The following is a 19,248-nucleotide window of genomic DNA, read 5'->3' as shown; positions in this document are numbered from 1 at the left end:
TATTTGTATACAGTAATGTGGCCATATTTTTTTATTTTCAGCACATATTACGAGGGGAAATGAAGAACTGAATTTAACAAAGCAGCATGATTATGAAAGGTAAGCATATTTTCATATTGACATTGCTGTCCACATGGATGGAATAAAATAACAATTTTAGTTTAAAAAAAAAAGACTTTTATTATATTACTAATGACAGCGACGATCGTCAGAGTACATTTTGGACATTTTTTATTATTTTCGCAGTTGTAAAATTTTTATATGTTCAATTGTGACTTAATTCGTGTTTAGTATATACCTAGTTTATCTTAGAGGTCTTGGGGTCTGTAATATTTGTGAAACAGACTGGTAAAGCTCACTTGAAACGCCTGCGAGTCTCTCGCTTTTCTGTCTAACACAAGTGCTGATTAGCTGTGTGTGAGGAACAAACCGCTCGTTGTTCTCTGTGTGTCCCAGCAGCGCGAGCAGCAGGATAATGCTGGAGAAATGGGATCCCGCTTCCCAAACCGAGCAGGTAGGAGAGCTGAAGTGATGCATTGAAAAGCGCACAGGATACCTGCGCTAGATGCAGTGCCATTAGGTTAAATGCATAGCATTACAGAAAACAAAGTGTTTGTAAAATCAAAATGTGTTTTTTTTATCTATAACAAAAGAGATGACTGAGTTTGTTGTTATCCCACATAAAGATACTGCAGTATACCATACCATTTATTGTAGTAAACTGTAATAACATTGCTAGTGCGGGGATAAAGTTTTAAAGTACATACTGTGGTGATACATTTTATCATTTTATTATAGGCTAGCTAATACGACAGTAATTGTACTAACTAAACTATATGTGACCATTTTTGCAAAATCCAGTTTAAAGTCTCATATATAGTTTGATTTCAAACATTAATTTTACAGTGATTTTAATCTTTGACATGACCTTACTGAATCTTAAAGCTATCAAGAAAATTTCACAGAATGTTCTTTACATTATATAGGATGATTTTATGTGGAAAACAGTCAATCACAAAAATGACTTTTTTACATACTGGGTCACATATAACATAATGACTATAATATAACACTGTATACTACAATTTACTACATTTTATAGTAAATCCTAAAGTATACTTCAGTACTTTATGTATTTTCAGATGTATTCCTTTAGTGCATAAAAAATAACAAATTTATGTTAAAAGTTAATGTTTATCTAAACTGAACATTCGTGCTGTAAATCCATAATAGGTGTATACCTAAATACTAAATATGAATAAGAATAAAAATAATTTAATGTTACAACTGCCACAAATGTAAGCGACTGCATTAAAATCATTAAAATTCATGTAAGCACGACAACCTTTAAACCAACAATCTCGGACTAATGACAGATGTTTAATAATTAAAATAGAAAAACCCCACATCCCCCAATGCTGACTTTGTTGGACTCTTTGGGACAAAAGCCGTCATTTCGGTGGCAGTAAAGCGGTTTCAGGTGTCCGCTGGTCGCTCAGGATTGCTAAAGCTGGAGCGGCTGTTCCCCAGAGCCGCTATTCACAGAGACACACTGGCCCCGTTCATTATTTCAGAATACATCTCCTCTACAGCCTCGTAAGCTACATAAAATTATTGAACTCTCAGATATCAGGTGTGATGGGGAAAGCGGGCAGAATAAAGGCAGTTTCGGTCAGAAAAGAAATGATTTAGGAAGTGATTGGCTATCTCATGTACCCCCACCTCACATCAATGTAATAATGATTCCGGTTGCACATGCTTCCAGCTTCTGTACAGGTGAACAATAACTTATTAGGGTTTTGATTGACATTCCTGCCTTAATAATTTTATGGGAACAAATTGATTGAGTTGCAGAACACAATGTTGTATAAGTATAAGCTTAGTATTTGTTTTTATAGAATAAACCTTTTTTTTATGTATGCAAAAGCTCAGAGTGAAATATATGAATGCATTTATTTTAACTGTAAATAACTGTAGTAACTTCAATGGATTTTTCTCTAAAGAAAATCTTATTAGAGAGGAACACATCATCAGCAGAGCAAACAGAAGCCCAGAAGCCATCACCCCGCAGAGTCAGTGGTAAGATCACAAGCACAATGTTACAATACCTTAGCAAGTGCTCCAATGCTCTCTTTGTGTCTGTATAACCCTCCTACTGAAAAAAATCCATTGTGTTTTTCATTACACTTTGATTCAGTGGGTGCACTTGTGGATATATTATATATTTTTAAACCTTAGATGCAGAAATCTCACTATATTTATACAATTTGCATAACATTTTAAGGCAATTAGTAAAATAAAAGATGGAAGTCTTCTTAGTTTTCGGCTGGAACTCTGTCCCCCTCTCCTTGAAATGTACTCCTTGGAATTTCCGAGTCCCCTCCATTTCAAACCCTGGTTATGATCATTTGAAATGTGAGAATGTGCCCCTTCTTTCAGTGAACATCTGTTGAATAGGCTGATCAGTGTCATCATTACACACAAGAGCACGATTCATTTATGCTTCAATGAGCACTTTAGTAATCTGCACCACTTTCACCAAGCACTCACTTAACGCGCATCATGTCTTAAGATCGATGTCACATTGTGCTTTACTTTATACAGGTGACTGTACATCTCCTTGTCTGAATGGGGGTCAGTGTGTCCATCCAGATGCCTGTAACTGCACTTTATACCATGCTACTGGAACACACTGTCAGACAGGTATTGTGGATGATACAGGGAAATGTTTTATATTATGGAGAACTGCAATAAATGTTGAAATGTTTCAGTCCCCAATCTAGGCTTTGAGCGAGAGATGACGTGTCGCTCGTGGGGGCAGTACAACTACGAAACCTTTGATGGTCTTTATTACTTCTTCCCTGGGAAGTGTAGCTACACACTAGTGAGAGACTGTGAAGACAACAGTCAGTCAAGCGTGCATATACAGGTGAACTCTTTAATAAAATCGACAGATTTCCATTACATTTAGAATTTGGGCTGTGATTTTATTTTTAATGTTGAGTTTCATCAGCCATGGTTTAGTTGTAGGTCACATATAGCACAAAATAAACAGTAAGTTGGTTGTATTTAGTGAATTGTGTACTTTAGAAGTTGACAGTTGCTATTCTGTGCTATGCATTTGTGAGATGCTGTGTGTGTGTGGTTTTGTGGGTGTGCAATGCATGCAGCACAACTTTTGCCTGAGGAAGTTTTTATTGGCGTTCATAGAGAAAGTGATCTCATTATTATAGTCATTTATGCCCATTACAGTTTAATACAGTAATTACAGCCAGGGCCAAAACAGAATTGGCTTTGTTCTCTTTAGGCTCACTGATGGGAATCCAGAGGAGGTGAACTACCTCAGCCAAAGTTTCTTTAGGCCATTTGCTTAAGTGCCAATATCATTTATCAATGAACTGACCGAATGGCTGTAGTGCAGTAGTGGAGAACTGAAGCAGCGTTGGCTTGGCTAGTATAGATAAAAGGATTTCAGTCTTTGAATGGTATTTTTCAAGGAGCCTTTAATCTGCTGAAAATGTTTTTAAGTGTTAGTGTATTTTAATTTAGTTATTTTTCATTATTTAATCTCTGTGTGACTATAAATCTGAGATTTTTGTATTCTGTGATTTATTTCTAATTATTGATTGATAGGTGCATAATGACCCGGAATGCAATTCTTTTCCATACTCCTGCACACGTTCCATCAGCCTCTTCCTGCCGTGGGAAGGAGAGATTAGGTTACAGAACTTCAGTGTTACCTTCAAGGGTCAAAAGTAAGTGAACATTCACAATCAACCAAACCCTTTGTCACTTAACTTCAACCTGACCTACCGCACTGATGTATCTCATGGATTCTTGAGCCCTATTAGGATATATATTTTCATGCCTCCTCCGCCATAAAACTCTTGCATTCGGATGAGTTTATAATTCGAAACACCTGGAGATGCGCTGCACGTTTGGTTAATAACACGATCATTCGCATGACCCGAATACTTGGTTTATATGTATATGGAATGGCCTACTGTTGTGTAATTGCATATATGTTCAAATTAAATTTTGTTTTTGTTGCTGCTGATTATAGACATTTTAAACATTTCATGATTTTCTCCTCTTTATTTACATCAGCTCCTATTCGCGGTAGAAGAGCGATGAAAAATTATGCCCACAGTTATCCTTTCAGTTATGAAGATGTCAGTGTTTAAAGAGTACCAATGGTCCGATTCACGATTTTACATTTCCTTTGGTGTGTAGGTGTGTATTAGTACATGTTAATGATATGCAAAAGGTCAATACCCAAAAGTAAACGATGACGGCAGTTATCGTTTTCAGCACAAATCTCTTTTCTTGGACTACAACAAACACACGAATTGTAGGCAACAGTTTACTTCCTGGGCTTGTTGACGTAGACAAGACTGACATTATTATAATTCCTCACGCTTCTTTCTGACTCAGCCTGTAAGTTAACTCCTGTTAGCATTGCATTGTGCGCAAATCTTTCAAACATGGTAAGGAGCGTCACATTTCCGGCTGACATCAGGTGTATATTCAGGCAAATCACAACGTACAGATTAGCTGGCCAATCAGGGACACAGAGCTTTTCAAATCCGTGCATTTCAGGAAGAGAGTGAAATCTGGAGCTACAAAAATGTGCGGTATGTGGAAAAGAATGTTTTTTTTAACCACGCAAACACATTGGGCTCTATCTTACATCCAGCGCAATGCGCGGCGCAAGGGTCTTATGCGCAATTATAATTTTCACGTTTAGCGCTGCGTTGTTTAAATAGCAAATGCATTTGCGCCCCCTTTTGCACCCATGGGCGTTCTGGTCTGAAAACGAGGTGTGTTCAGGCGCATTGTTGGCGCATTGCTATTTTGAGGCAACTAAAATAGACTACGCCATTGACCAACAAAAACCTGGTCTAAAGTCTAAAGTCAATGGCGCAATATGGGTTTGCTTAACACATACATGAATGCGCAGCAGCACAAAAACGCTTTTAAATATGAAAGATTAAAGGATTGAATGTTAAAGATTATTATTGAGTCTCTTGGACATAAATGAGGACTAAATATGAGACGTTAGAAGGCGCAAAGAGCTGCTTCATCTGTAGCCTGGTAAGTAAATAAATGCTTTGCTTTAAACAAATGCATCTGTTTTTAAATGTTTTTTTAATGCTACCCTTACGGATTTATTGTATATGATGACTCTGTACCTGTAGATATGGTGAGATGAAAAACATTTTTAAGTAATGCTTAAAAAAACTGACGCTGTCCAAGTGCTGAACCTTGCAGAGAGCTGTCTTTATCTCCTGTTTGTAACAAATAAAGGATTTTTACAGTACAAACCTTTTCTTACATACTTGTAAATTATTTTTTGATTATATTGGATAGCCATACATTTAAAGCAATTAAAAGCCTGCTTTTTTACTTCCATGACTAAAAGAAAACGGGTTTTAAAGGTTTTAATGAAGAAATAACAATTTCAATACAAGTGAAAAACAACACAATTATTTAACATTAATCTTAAACTGGGGATCTTCTTCCTCCGCTTAGTTTTTCAGTTAAGTTCGTCATCTAAATAGGGATTAGACATAGCGCCAGCGCAACTTGCTTTTAAAGGGAATGAGAGATGTGATTCTCATTAGTTTACTGCACGTTACGCCCAAAATACTCCCATTACAATAGGACCTACCCTTTTCGACCATGCGCTCGGCGCAAAAACCATTTTTCACGTCGTTAATTTAGCAAAAGTGTATTCGGACACGCCCATTTAGACGTTGCGCTGTGCGCTTTAGACAATGCGCTTAGATCGTTAAAATAGGGCCCCATATGTTCCCTCGAGAAACAATTACTGTCCGAATAGGGCTTTGTAAAGAGTTTGTTTAAGTTTGTGTATTGCTAATAGGTGTATATTTTTCTCTGTAGTGTCCAGCTGCCCCATAACATCCATGATGTTGAGCTTGAGCGGATATCTGACTACATTATAGTGTCACAGCCACAGAGTTTCACTTTGGCCTGGCAGGGGCTCACTGGCTCTGTGTACATTAAGATGAGTCCTCATTTTGTGGGTCGTACCTGTGGACTGTGTGGGAATTTCAATGCTGATGTGCAGGATGACCTGAAGACCAGTTATGGTAAGTTTCTCTTAGTTTCTTCTACCTTGTCAGTGAACTCTGTACGAGGACCTGCTAAAGACAAAAATGCAAACTTTTATCTTCCTCCAATATTCAGAATTATATCATTAACATGTTTTTATCAAGTCTATCCATTACTTCTAATGTAAACTTAGAATGCATATGCGCTTGTTGATGTTTGGTCCAGGTGTTTTCACCCAGGATTTGGCCATGTTTGGAAACAGCTGGTCAGAGGAGCAGCCAGAGCAAGCCAGATGTCCTGCTGTCTCTTCTCTCTACCCCTCGCCGTGTGCAACACAAAGTCCTCTTGTCATATTGGTACAAACCGCAAAAACACACCTATCACACAGAAACACCCACCACAGTGCACCTGGTAAATAACATCTCTGGTTCTTCACTGCAGAAAGTAGAGGAAGTGTGTGCCACCCTTTTAAAGGAGCCGTTTATGTCCTGCCATGAGTTTGTCAGTCCATTTTCATATATGGCCAGCTGCTCCAATGACCTCTGTCTGTAAGTACTGATATCTATATACCTACATTAACAAGCTACAAACAGGATTTGTTTAAAGTGCTCATTGGAAAATACATATGCTATTGAAGTCCTGTGTTATGTTTTTCACTGGTGCAGGTCTGGTCCCAGTGCTGATGTTGTGTGCCAGGTGTTTACAGAGTATGCCAGGGCATGTGCCCATGCTGAACATCCACTGCACGACTGGAGAGCACACTTTCCCGTTTGTGGTAGGTTACTTACGAATGTAGCAATATTGCTTATGTGTTTGCCATGTTTGCTGTCATTTACATTATACAAAAGCAGTAAACTTGTGGTAGTGCATTTCTGTAAAGCACAACCTTGATGGTTTTATTGCTTTGTTCTTTAGATGTAAAACTAGTACGTTAAAGTGTCAATGTATTCATTACTTTGTGCTTTTACATTTATGCACCTGTATTTGGCAGATGTTTTTATCTAATGTGCACTTATCCACAGTGTATGTGTATGTGTGTTTACTGGGAATGAAACACATGACATTTGTACTCTACCATTTAAGCTACAAGAGCATTTTTGTGTGTTTGAATGTTATTGTTTGGTTATAATCACAGTAAAATGCATATTGTGAGAGTGTTTGTTGTTCTTCCTCTGACTGCAGATGTCGCTTGCCCCGGTGAGTTTCATTTCAGAGAGTGCATCCCATGTTGCCCTACGCAATGCAACGTGGAACGCATGTGTATAGACAGCAAGCTGCAGTGTTTGGATGGCTGCTATTGCCCTGCAGGTAGTATTTTAATAAAACATGAACAAATCATGTACTAAGAGTATTCATTTGTCGATGTTAATAAAATCTTTGGGCTGTGTCTAGATTTAATCTATGAGGATGGAGTGTGTGTTAAGGTATCAGACTGTCCATGTGAGCACCACGGTATGGTGTACCCCTCTGGACACATCATACAGGAAGACTGCAACAACTGGTCAGACGCTATTTATTATCGAGACACCACTGCATACTTAAATGCATGAAAAAAATTCAAATAACACACAAGAATAATTGTGTGATTTTGAAGTACAGTATATGTAACATCACTGGTGATCTTTTGTGTGTTTTTAGCACATGTGTGGAGGGAATATGGAACTGCACAGAGCACAACTGCCCAGGTGTGTTATTTTTTATCTATTTGACTGTTTATTGTAGTTTGCCCTGATTTTCTCATTCACTGTGCCTGTATTTTACTCTTATTCATAGTCTTAATGTCTGTGATCACTCATGTGACACATCAACACATCTTAACATCAAGTGAGGCTGTTTACACTTTGTATTAAGATGTGTTTTTGTCGATTGGAATCACAAGTGGACGACGCTAAAGACAGGTGTAATCGGTGGTCAAAACATTTTGAGCTCCTCCACTTTTAACTACATTCAGAGGTAGTGGAAAACCCTTTCAATCGGATTGCTTTAGTAGTGTAAACGCGCATGTAGTTGAATGTGTTCGAACAGCCACAAGAGACCGCCTTCTCTCCGCCTGTTTATGTAATCTGAGGTACTGAGCACAATGTTTTACGTCTTTTCTGACTTTTGGCGCGAACACACAGTGTACAGCGCAATCTTTAGGCTTTCATTCTTAAAACTAAAGCGCCTGATCTCTGCATCTTTCATTAGTTTCATTTTGCAAGCGTGTAAAAGTTGCGCGATCTTCTTTCATATATTGCGCTGAAATATCTACAGAGCCTCTAAGGGGACATGAAGCAAAAATTAAATAAAGTTTAGTTTTGCGTGCGCACGTGAATCTATTGCGTGCGCACGTGAATCTATCACGTACGCACGTGAATCTATCGTGTGCGCAAGTGAAACTTTTGCTTTCACGTGTGCACGCAATAGTTTCACGTGAGCACGCGAAACTAAACTTTAAAAAAAATTCTGCACATGAAGTTTTCACGTGAGCTCATGAAACTGATTTTTTTACTCCAATGTCACCTTAGGGGCTCGGTAAATATCAGAGAAAGCTCTTATTTAATTATTTTCACATACACGTTTTCTTCCACTTCATTCTATGATTTTTTTTATTTCTACATGGTAAAATTCCTTGTCGCACTTACATTTTTAAGTTTAATCAACTTAAATTTACAATTAATTTCTACCTTCTTGACAAGTGATGAGTTGCGAGAAAGTAACTTAAGCTAATTTTACTTTATTTTTATGATTTATAGCAACTCCTCACTTGGCAAGAATGTTGAAATGAATTGTAAATTTAAGTTGATTAAACTTAAAAATATTAAGTGCAACCAACATTTTTTTTACAGTTTATATAAAGGTTATCTTTGTCAAATTTAACAAGTTTGTGGTTAATTAAATCTTTTTAGTTACTTCTACTACTTTTTACTTTTTATAAGTTTGATTCTTTTTAATACAATATAGATGGGAAAACTTCTGCTGTAGCCGTAATTTGCTGTTTTTGGTTGGTACAGGAGAATGCTCTGTGACAGGGGATATGTTCTTCCAGTCGTTTGATGGCCGTGTTTACACATTTTCTGCTACGTGCCAGTACGTTTTAGCCAAGAGCAGAAACTCTGGGGGGTTCACTGTGACCATCCAGAATGCACCATGTGGAACCGTAAGTCCCTGTGCACTTTCATTTCAGTCTGCACCACCCTCAGGTAATGGCACATAGTCCTTTCACAACCCTTTCTTTATCATGTTCCAGAATTGTTCTGCTGCGGTGATTCAAAGCCTGATCTGGTGACTCAAACACGGGTTCAGTAGACAGCATCTAGATTTGTGTGATCGGTCAAGCTATCTAATCTAGCGGTTAGTGTAGCTGAATTATACAAATTAGTTGCCAGATCAGGCAAGAATAATGTAAAAGATTGCAAAGGCTTGCTTAAAGGAATATTCCATTTCCTAAAAGAAAAATCCAGATAATTTACTCACCACCATGTCATCCAAAATGTTGATGTCTTTCTTTGTTCAGTCGAGAAGAAATTATGTTTTTTGAGAAAAACATTGCAGGATTTTTCTCATTTTAATGGACTTTAATAGACACCAACAATTAACACTTAACTCAACACGTAACAGTTTTTTTCAACAGAGTTTCAAAGGACTATAAACAATCCCAAACGAGGCATAAGTGTCTTATCTAGCAAAACGATTGTCATTTTTGACAAGAAAAATGACAAATATACACTTTTAAAGCACAACTTCTCGTCTAGATCTGGTCATGATGCGCCAGGTGACCCCACGCAATACGTCATCACGTCAAGAGGTCACAGAAGACGAACGCGAAACTCCGCCCCAGTGTTTACAAGTGTGTTGAAAGAGGACCGTTCCGAAGTTGTTGTATGTCAACTGATACTAATTAATGTCTTTGTGTCAGTTTATTGCTTAAAATGGTCCGCAAATATGTGTTTTATATATGTAACACTTGACCTCCCTACGTCACTACGCACTTACGTTAGGTCGCGCTGGACCGGACCCAGACGAAAAGCTGTGGTCCAAAAGAGCATATTTCCCACTTTTCCTGTCAAAAATGACGATCGTTTCGCTAGATAAGACCCTTATGCCCCTTTGGGATTGTTTATAGTCCTTTGAAACTCCGTTAAAAAAAACTGTTACGTGTTGAGTTAAGTGTTAATTGTTGGTGTCTACCAAAGTCCACCAAAATGAGAAAAATCCCGCAATGCTTTCCCCAAAAAACATAATTTCTTCTCCACTCAACAAAGAAAGACATCAACATTTTGGATGACATGGTGGTGAGTAAATTATCTGGAATATTCCTTTAGGGTCTTTTATGGTTTTTCTGTGTGTGCTTGTGTCAATGTTAGTTTTGCTTTGACAGATAAAACATGAAAAGACAAAAGATGAAGTGTTTCTTTCTCTCAAAGCCTTTTTTTTGCCAAAGCCCAGATCTGCTAATGTTAAAACTCAACACACAGAGAGTGTTTTGGTGTGAGGTGTCACTGTCTGGAATCTCAACAAGCTATTCTGCTTATCTGAGCCTCTAAATGACAGAGCCAGAGACTTTGTAGTTGCTGATGGTGAGAGAGCCAGCGAGCGAGAGAGAGAGAGAGAGAGGGAGGGAGAGAGAAGAAAGCAAGAGAGATGTATTTCAGCAAAGCGTCCGGTGAAAGATCCCCACATAAGCACCTGTTGGTAGCGTCCATCATTTCATTGAATGGAGCGATTCAGAGTCAGAGTGGTTTATCTCCTGTGAACAGCTCTCAGTAACTCATTCACATAAATGCTTCATTTCTAAACTACATGATTACTGAATTAGTCAGAATTGAAATGTACAGATGAACCGATATGTTTCTTTCCCTATCCATTGTGTTCTGTAGCTGTGTTATTACGTGTGCATGAATAGCAAGTTATAAAACTGCTATTTATGATTGCTGTGTGTATTTGTTCGCAGAATCTGGATGGTGCTTGTATTCAGTCCGTGAATCTGGTGATTGATGAGGACCCACGTACTGAGATCACAATGAGTCACAGCGGAGAGGTTTTTCTAGCAAGCCAGTTCAGAATCTCACTCCCATATTCAGATGGTAATTTATTGTGACCGTTCTGCGATAAGATGCTAGTTTGCCATATAATTATATTGACATGATAACTAGTGCAGTCTGTGTGTGTTCACTGTATATTAACAGCTCTGTCAATGTTCTCTATGGCTGTGTGTAGATGTGTTTCAGATCCAGGAGCTGTCGTCAATGTTCGTCCAGGTGAAGTCATCGCAGGGTCTGCGCCTGCAGTATAACTGGAGAGAGTTCAGACTTTACCTGCAGTTGGATGAGCAGTGGAGAGATGACACTGTGGGGCTCTGTGGGACCTTCAATGGCAACATTCAGGATGACTTTCTGTGAGTTCTCTACTAATCAATTTCTCCATCAACATCTAACTCCCCCCTTTACAGGGTTTTCACATGTGCATGAAATGTTCAAATGTGCATTACTCTGTTATTCTAGCGCTCCCTCTGGCATGATTGAAAGCACACCATATTTGTTTGGAAATGCATGGCGCGTGTCTTCCGCGTGTGTGCCGCGGCCCAGCTTACCCCAGCTTGACCCTTGTGACACACATCAGCAAGCAGGTGACACATTTCACCTATCATACTACTTACTAGTTCCTTATAATATACATATATTAGTACCGTATTTTCCGGACTATAAGGCGCACCGGAGTATAAGCCGCATCATTCAAAAATGCATATAATACAAATATAAGTTGCAGTGGACTATACGTCGCGTTTATTTAGAAAATTATTTCACAAAATCCAAGCCGAAGAACAGACATTTAATCTGGAAAGGCAAGTTCAACTAAACAATAGCAGACAGAACAGCAGGCTGAATAGATGTCTGTACGTTAAAGTAATATTATCAGTTATTTAAACCATAAACCATAGCATACAGAACTTACCTGGAAGGTTGAATAGGCTAAATTAACCAAACAAGCCAACTAGCATGAAGATCGCATACTCGTTATTCCACATTACTGAATCCATTGAATTACATAAATACAGAAGCAGCATATGGCGGACTCTCGCGACTGTAGACGGTAATGTTGTCTCTTGCCTCATAAATGTCCAAATTAATTCATACTGACTTACAAGGCGCACCTGACTATAAGACGCAACACCAGCCAAGATATGAAAAAGAAACGTGGCTTATAGACCGAAAAATACGGTACTAAATAACACACCATTGTGCATCTTCATTGTAGCTCTTACAAAGTACGGTGGCATATTGCATTTACATTTATGCATTTGGCTGATGCTTTTCCAAAATGACTTGCAGTACATTGCATTTAATCTATGCCTTTCTTTTATCGGTATGTGTGTTCCCTGGGGTCGAACCCCATGACCTTTGCAGTGCTAACACAATACTCCTAGCAAGCTACAGGAACACTGTATTTCACCATTTAAAAGTGCACTTGTGCTATTGTTGACATGCAAACAATAAAAATACATTTAAAACAATGTACAAAATGATTTCAATGTGCGTTTTAGTACCTTACTACAAAGCTCAAGCACTTTTCATGCTCTATGTTGATGATGTGATTTCAGCCACCTATGCAGTGGAGAAATGTGATGTGCTGATGCAGGAGGTGTTTGCTGCCTGTCATGAGTATGTAAGTCCAGTAGGATTTCAGCTGCAGTGTCGCGCAGACGTCTGTAAGTGTGGAGCGCCCTGCCTGTGCTCTGTCCTCGCTCACTACGCCCGCACCTGCAGAAGACACGGCGTCATCATTGAGTTTCGCTCTCACCTGCCTGAGTGTGGTGAGTACACATACATACATACATAAATGTGAGTGTGGTGAGTTCACCCAAATATAAAAATTCACATAACTTACTCGTCTTTATGTCATCCCAGATGATTATGACTTCCTTTCTTTAGCTAAACACAATTTATTTTCCTAAAATGCCATCATGTTATTCTCTTATATGGGAGTCAACATGGCAAAGTTCCTAAACTCACATCCAAACATGATTAAAGTAATCCAAATTACTCCAGTGGGTTATTACATTGTATGTCTTTAGTATGTTTATGAGGGAAAACAACAGTAGCGGCCGGTGACTTCTTTTTTTCAGGGCGATCGATGCGAAGTTCGTCACAACATGTATGTAGTCTGTCATGTGTGTGGTTCCTTTTTTCAAAATATGTGTTCTGCGCGTCGAGTGATCCTATGTGCTATCACGTGTCTTGCCAAAATAAGTGCCTGCTGCAGATGCGTCTAAAGGGTTTATGATATAAGAGACGCTCGCCAGATACTCGCATAATCTCATGCGTAGTCAAAGTTTACTGTTAAGGGAGTGTCTTGCGTGTATTTTGTGAACATGAGCATCTCATATTATAAACGGTTTTGACGCGTGTGCAGCAGGCACTTATTTTGACAAAACACGTGATGCACACAGGATCTCTCGACACGCAGGACACATATTTTCGAAAAGGGAACAACACTTGATACTCTGAAGACTTATTTTGAATTAACGCCCCTCGGATGAGGAGTCATGAGCCGCCACTGGAAAACAATTAATAATTTCAGCATATTTAGCGTACGATACATCAAATATCCTTTCTTTTAACACACTCTTAAATTAATAGAGCATATGCACACATAAACAATGTTTGGGACCCCTTTATGGGATAATGGTTAGTTGGTGTCCCTACCAGGCTTGCCGTATTTTCCGGACTATAAGTCACACTTTTTTCATAGTTTGGCTGATCCTGCGATTTCTAGTCAGGTGCGACTTATATATCAAAAGGAATTCATATGAACCAAGAGAAACCATTACCGTCTACAGCTGCGAGAGTCCACTCTTCGCTGCTCCTTTATTTATGTAATTCAATGGATTCAGTGATGTGGAATGACTTCGGGAACTTTTTTAACTTGATTTTGCTTGTCGTGTTAATTTAGCCTATTCAACCTCCCAGGTACAGTATGTTCGATATGCTATTGTGTTCGGTGAATAAATTGTAATGTTGCATTAACATGTATGGACATCTCTTCACCCTGCTGTTCTGTGTGCCATTGTTTAGTTGCCTTTTCAAATTAAATGTCTGTTCTTGGGCTTGGATTTTGTGAAATCTAAATAAACACGACGTATAGTCCAGTGCAAATTACATATGTTTTTTCCTCTTCAAAGCACATTTTTGACTGATGCGGCTTGTACTCTGGAGCGACTTATAGTCCGGTAAATAGGGTATCTTATCTAGCTTAACCCACAATCCTCTTTTGGTCAGCTGGTCCACAGCTAAACCAGAACCAGCATGGTAATTCAAGCTGGTCTCAGCTGAACATTTTAACAATTCACATCAATGCAGGAAGCGTAATGTATGCGTAATGTATTTATATTGTGTGAGAGTAGAAATGTCATGTGTATGCTCTATGCATGTGTGTCTTCCAGCCATCTCATGTCCGCCTACTATGGAGTACGGAGTGTGTGTGTCTTCATGTCAGCGCCGCTGCTTGTTTCTTTCTCTCCCACAGCCGTGTGGAGATGAGTGTGAGGAGGGATGTGTGTGTCCCGAAGGAACATACTTTAACATGCATACACAAACCTGCGTGCCACGGTACACACACACACACACACTTTTTTCCATTAACATCCATCCATTATCCAAATGCCATTTTTATGTATTCATTATGTTATTTTAATCATCATTTATAAAAAAAAATTAAAATATGAAATGACCAAATATGTAAAACTTCGGTGTGTGATTTTGACCTAGATTTGTTCATTGTTTGTGTGTGAGAGAGTAAAGTTATTTTAAGTCTAGCAAGCTGTAAAATGTTATGGACCTGACAACCTCACACTGTAAAAAATAAATTGTTGGCTCAATGAATTATTTTTTAGTAACTAGTTCCACAGAAATTTTACGTTCACTCAATTTCTGTCACCAAAGTGTTACCTGGATTGATGTTTTTTAGTTGGCCCAAATTTGACTCAAATATAAAAAAGTATGTTGGCTCAATTAGCTTTATAGTTCATTCAACTAAAATGTTTTAATCAGTTGAATCTTTAAAAACTTACAGCAAAGACTCTGTCAATTAAAATTTAAGTATTCACTCAATGTTTTATGTGTTACTTCAATTAATATTTATTATTTGGGATTTTTTAATAACATTTTTAAATTAATTATCAAATAATTTATGCTGGTGTTGTTAACAAAATAATTAACTTCAGTCACATAAAAACAAAAGCTTTTTATTCACTTATTCACTTATCATACAGACTGAACATACAGAATTAAATCTTCTTTAAATAGAGGGCATAAAACAGTCCAAAAAGCCTCCAAAGTCAGTCAGAACATCTCCAGGGCCATTTAGGAGACTTTCCTCAGCCAGTCCAAGCGGAGACTGTCTCTCTCACATCATCTCCGCTCTGGTTTGATAAACAGAGGAATATAAACACACACACATACATAAATAACATGTTTAATATAATAAAGTTTGACGGTGAAAGACTTTATTCCCTAAATAACGTTAATGTTAGGCCAAATTTCCCTCAAACATCACACATTAAACACTATTGGGCGGTTTTCTCGGACAGGGCTTTTCACTGACTAAAATAACTTACTGACATCTCTTAACATATGAGTGATATTGTTTTGTCTCAAAATGCACGCCAGTATTGTATTATATAAGGTTTGTTTGTAAAAATGTCCCAATTATAATAAAGACCGAGTTCTAAACTCTGTCCGTTAAACCAACCCTATATCCAGGCTTTTTATCTTAACTAAAATAGCTCCACTTTACTTCGGTCACATAACATTACACACTTCTATATATCTTTACAAAAATATAATTACAAAAACGTCGAGTATTTGCGTCTTTGCCAATTAATATATTCTAAAATTAACATTTAATTACAAACACTTACCTGACGTGAACTTGAGGAAACGGCTGACTTGTGTGTCCTTCCTTGTGTGAAACAGTAAGTGATTCCAGCTGTTGCGTGCGGATTGATCTCAGATGAAATGACCTGTGATCCAGATCCTTCCGAGTTAAAACATTTTAAATTCAAAATACACAGACGCACGCGCATACATACATACATACATGCACGCGCGCGCACACACGCACGCACACGGGTACACACACGGGTATATTTAGAAGTTTTAAGATTGTTATGATATTGGGACTATTTCTCCACTCGCACCTTCAGCTCTGAAGTTCAAATTCGCAGGCAGTACGCAGCCCAGTTATAACAAATGTGAAAGATATGAAATATCATTCAACAGCGATATCATTTAAGTGCAATCCTAAAATATGATTTAAAACATACCGGTAAACCTTTTATTATTAAGTATAAGAAATTAAAATGAATTAAATCGCATGTTTAAACGCCACAGAGATATCAGAGCCAGCAGTCGATTTCTGATGGGCTTGCCGAGGCGAGGCTGCGCTGGGCGGGATGTGAGCGCTTAAGTGTCTGTGATTTTCTGGAGCTCATCTGGAGCTCTTCTCCGTCCGACTCCGAAAGTGTCCGAGCACATTTTTAAATAGACGCTATCTATATTAACCGACCGCATATTTAAACTTTAAGCACATACATTCACGCCTGAACAACTCTTAAAATCACATTTTGTTACCAAATAACAGTAATATTATGAGCATTTTGTTGTCAGGAAACATAGCTGTCATAAGTCCACATATTGACCAGATTTGTCTTAATTAGTTCAGTCAACACTAGCCATTCTGAATGTTGACTGGATTTGAAAATAACCATTCATTTAATATTTTAAACACAGATTTATCTAGACTTAAAATAATATGTCTACTCAACTAAGCCCAAACAAGAAAATTGGTTTAACTTATATATTTTTGCCCTTCCAACATTTCATTAATTGGATTTTTTACAGTGCAGGTGTTGTATAACGCTTTTAGCCTCCTCACCCTCACATGGGTTCACTTCTCTTAAATGTCCCGTTTCTCTCTGCCACATACTCGGTGTGTGCTAGAATTACAGCACTCATTCTGGCATAAGCCGGGAGAAAGTCAGAGACGTGATAGGGAAAAGACTCTGACTGCTACACACTCATTCAGACATTTATTTGTGATGGGTACCACTGGAGAAATCTCTTTGTAATGATCAATTGAAAATATTAAATGGGACATATCATGAAAATCTGACTTTTTCCATGTTTAAGTGCTATAATTGTGTCCCCTGTGCTTCTATCAACCTAGAAAATGTGAAAAAGATCAACCCAGTAACTTTTTTGGTAAACCATTCTCTGCAAGCATATGAAAAAAAGTAATTGAAATTTGGCCCCCTCGTGATGTCAGAAGGGGATAATACCGCCCCTTAATCTGCACTATCCAACTATGGCACTACCATTTAGTGCAGAGATCAGCTCATTTGCATTTTAAAGGACACACCCAAAAACGGCACATTTTTGCTCACACCTACAAAGTGGCAATTTTAACATGATATAATAAATTATCTATATGGTATTTTGAGCTAGAACTTTACATATGTACTCTGGGGACACCAAAGTTTTATTTGACATCTTAAAAAAAAATTGTGAAATGTCCCCTTTAAATGATTTTTTACAAGTAAAGGCCACATGCTTTTGAAAGCGCATTACGTATTTTTAATACACTATATAGTACACTGGTTCTGTGTCTAATATTTGAAACATTTTATGCTACAGGAGTGAGTGTCCATGCAGTTTTTTCAGTACCGATTACTCACCTGGAGATGTGATCGTGACATCATCAGGTGTCCAGTAAGATCTTGTTCACTTATTTTAAACAGTCACCATTCTGCATTATATTTTATCAGTTTTTCCCCCAAAATGAGTGTTTTGCCAGAGTATAGATGCAGAGATTTACTGTATATAGTGTATCAAATATGGCCCTGATCAACCCGGTAGAATACGCTGACTGCTTCACATCAGTTACAATCTTATTTACTTCTTCAACAGAGTTTGCCAAGATGGAAAACTGGTTTCCCAGAGCTCAGTTATTGGTAAGTATTGTGTTTCAGCCTCCTGTGTCACTGATGTCGATCATCGATTCTCACTGTCTGTTTTCTTTACCCTCTCTCAGATACGCTGTGTCCATCAGGCCAGTTTTATGAGGATTGTGGAAACAGAGTGGACAGGCTCTCAGCCAGTAAAGGTTTAGGTTGCGAACAGACCTGTGAGTCGTTTTTACTCAACCTGACCTGCTCAGCCCATGAGCCATGTGTACCTGGCTGCGTCTGTCCCGCAGGGTGAGTTCATACTAACTACTCTTTATTGAACACATTCTTGGTGTTATCACTTACAAAAAGCATGGTGGGAGTATTATAATTGTTATAAATAGTATTTACATGGTACTTCGAGATACTTGAAAATATGATACTGCCATGCCCAAAAGACATAAGATTGTGTTTTTTTGTAAGTGATAATACCGCTATTCTGAATGATCCCTGATGAAGATGCTAATGTTGCTTGTGTCATTCAGTGTCTCCCAACAGTTTTGCACATTTTTTTAAGTACCCTAAATTAGTTTGTTGTCCCTTTGTGTTGGGAAGGGTATTATTTTGTATCTTTAAAGGTTAGATGTTTCCATGTATGTGTGTGCTATGGAGGATTGTGTAGGTGAGTGTGCATTGTATGTGTATGTCATGGGGCATTGATCCATGGCTAAGCTTGGAAGTGGGTGGAATTGCCCGAGTAGCGCCAGGATTTGCACTTTTCTGTTACACAGTCATATACTGAGATGTTTTTGCTATTCTGGGTCAAACAGTGTTTTCAGATAATTCCATTTAAATGTTTTCTCACCACTGGCTAGGAATAAATCTTATCATTGGAAGCTGAGTATATACATACACTATATGTGACCATGCATGTGACCCAGCTAAAGTCTTTTTTTGTGATTTACTGTTTTCTTCATAAAATAATATTATAAAGTAATAAAGTAATATTATCAGTTATTTAATAAACCACGATAAACCATAGCATACAGAACTTACCTGGAAGGTTGAATAGTCTAAATTAACCGAACAAGCCAACTAGCGTGAAGTTCGCATACTCGTCATTCCACATCACTAAACCCATTAAATTACATAAATACAGATGCAGCATATGGCGGACTCTCGCGGCTGTAGACGGTAATGTGCGGATATTTTACAAGGAAATTTGTTGATTTCTTCTTTGTTTAAGCAAG

General features: G+C 38.1%; 1 protein-coding gene across 3 annotated transcripts in view; it reads left to right on the top strand.

Moving 5' to 3' along the window:
- otog (otogelin) overlaps nucleotides 1-19,248 on the top strand; it is a 46,037-nt gene that overhangs the window by 396 nt on the left and 26,393 nt on the right. For 2 of the 3 annotated variants that reach the window (XM_055206791.2, XM_055206794.2), the window contains exons 2-23: nucleotides 42-99; nucleotides 457-514; nucleotides 2,004-2,079; nucleotides 2,605-2,703; nucleotides 2,772-2,929; nucleotides 3,634-3,755; nucleotides 5,905-6,113; nucleotides 6,301-6,431; nucleotides 6,517-6,623; nucleotides 6,741-6,850; nucleotides 7,258-7,383; nucleotides 7,468-7,576; nucleotides 7,714-7,760; nucleotides 9,069-9,214; nucleotides 11,009-11,141; nucleotides 11,275-11,452; nucleotides 11,559-11,683; nucleotides 12,656-12,868; nucleotides 14,498-14,663; nucleotides 17,748-17,822; nucleotides 18,021-18,064; nucleotides 18,145-18,310. In XM_055206791.2, the coding sequence (XP_055062766.2) occupies nucleotides 42-99; nucleotides 457-514; nucleotides 2,004-2,079; nucleotides 2,605-2,703; nucleotides 2,772-2,929; nucleotides 3,634-3,755; nucleotides 5,905-6,113; nucleotides 6,301-6,431; nucleotides 6,517-6,623; nucleotides 6,741-6,850; nucleotides 7,258-7,383; nucleotides 7,468-7,576; nucleotides 7,714-7,760; nucleotides 9,069-9,214; nucleotides 11,009-11,141; nucleotides 11,275-11,452; nucleotides 11,559-11,683; nucleotides 12,656-12,868; nucleotides 14,498-14,663; nucleotides 17,748-17,822; nucleotides 18,021-18,064; nucleotides 18,145-18,310 (2,656 nt within the window). The remainder of the gene's footprint in view (nucleotides 1-41; nucleotides 100-456; nucleotides 515-2,003; nucleotides 2,080-2,604; nucleotides 2,704-2,771; nucleotides 2,930-3,633; nucleotides 3,756-5,904; nucleotides 6,114-6,300; nucleotides 6,432-6,516; nucleotides 6,624-6,740; nucleotides 6,851-7,257; nucleotides 7,384-7,467; nucleotides 7,577-7,713; nucleotides 7,761-9,068; nucleotides 9,215-11,008; nucleotides 11,142-11,274; nucleotides 11,453-11,558; nucleotides 11,684-12,655; nucleotides 12,869-14,497; nucleotides 14,664-17,747; nucleotides 17,823-18,020; nucleotides 18,065-18,144; nucleotides 18,311-19,248) is intronic. The other variant, XM_055206792.2, reaches the window with a different exon arrangement.

This window comes from Misgurnus anguillicaudatus, chromosome 21 (assembly GCF_027580225.2).
Source record: "Misgurnus anguillicaudatus chromosome 21, ASM2758022v2, whole genome shotgun sequence".
Lineage (NCBI taxonomy): Eukaryota > Metazoa > Chordata > Actinopteri > Cypriniformes > Cobitidae > Misgurnus > Misgurnus anguillicaudatus.
This window is presented reverse-complemented; position numbering and strand designations above follow the sequence as displayed.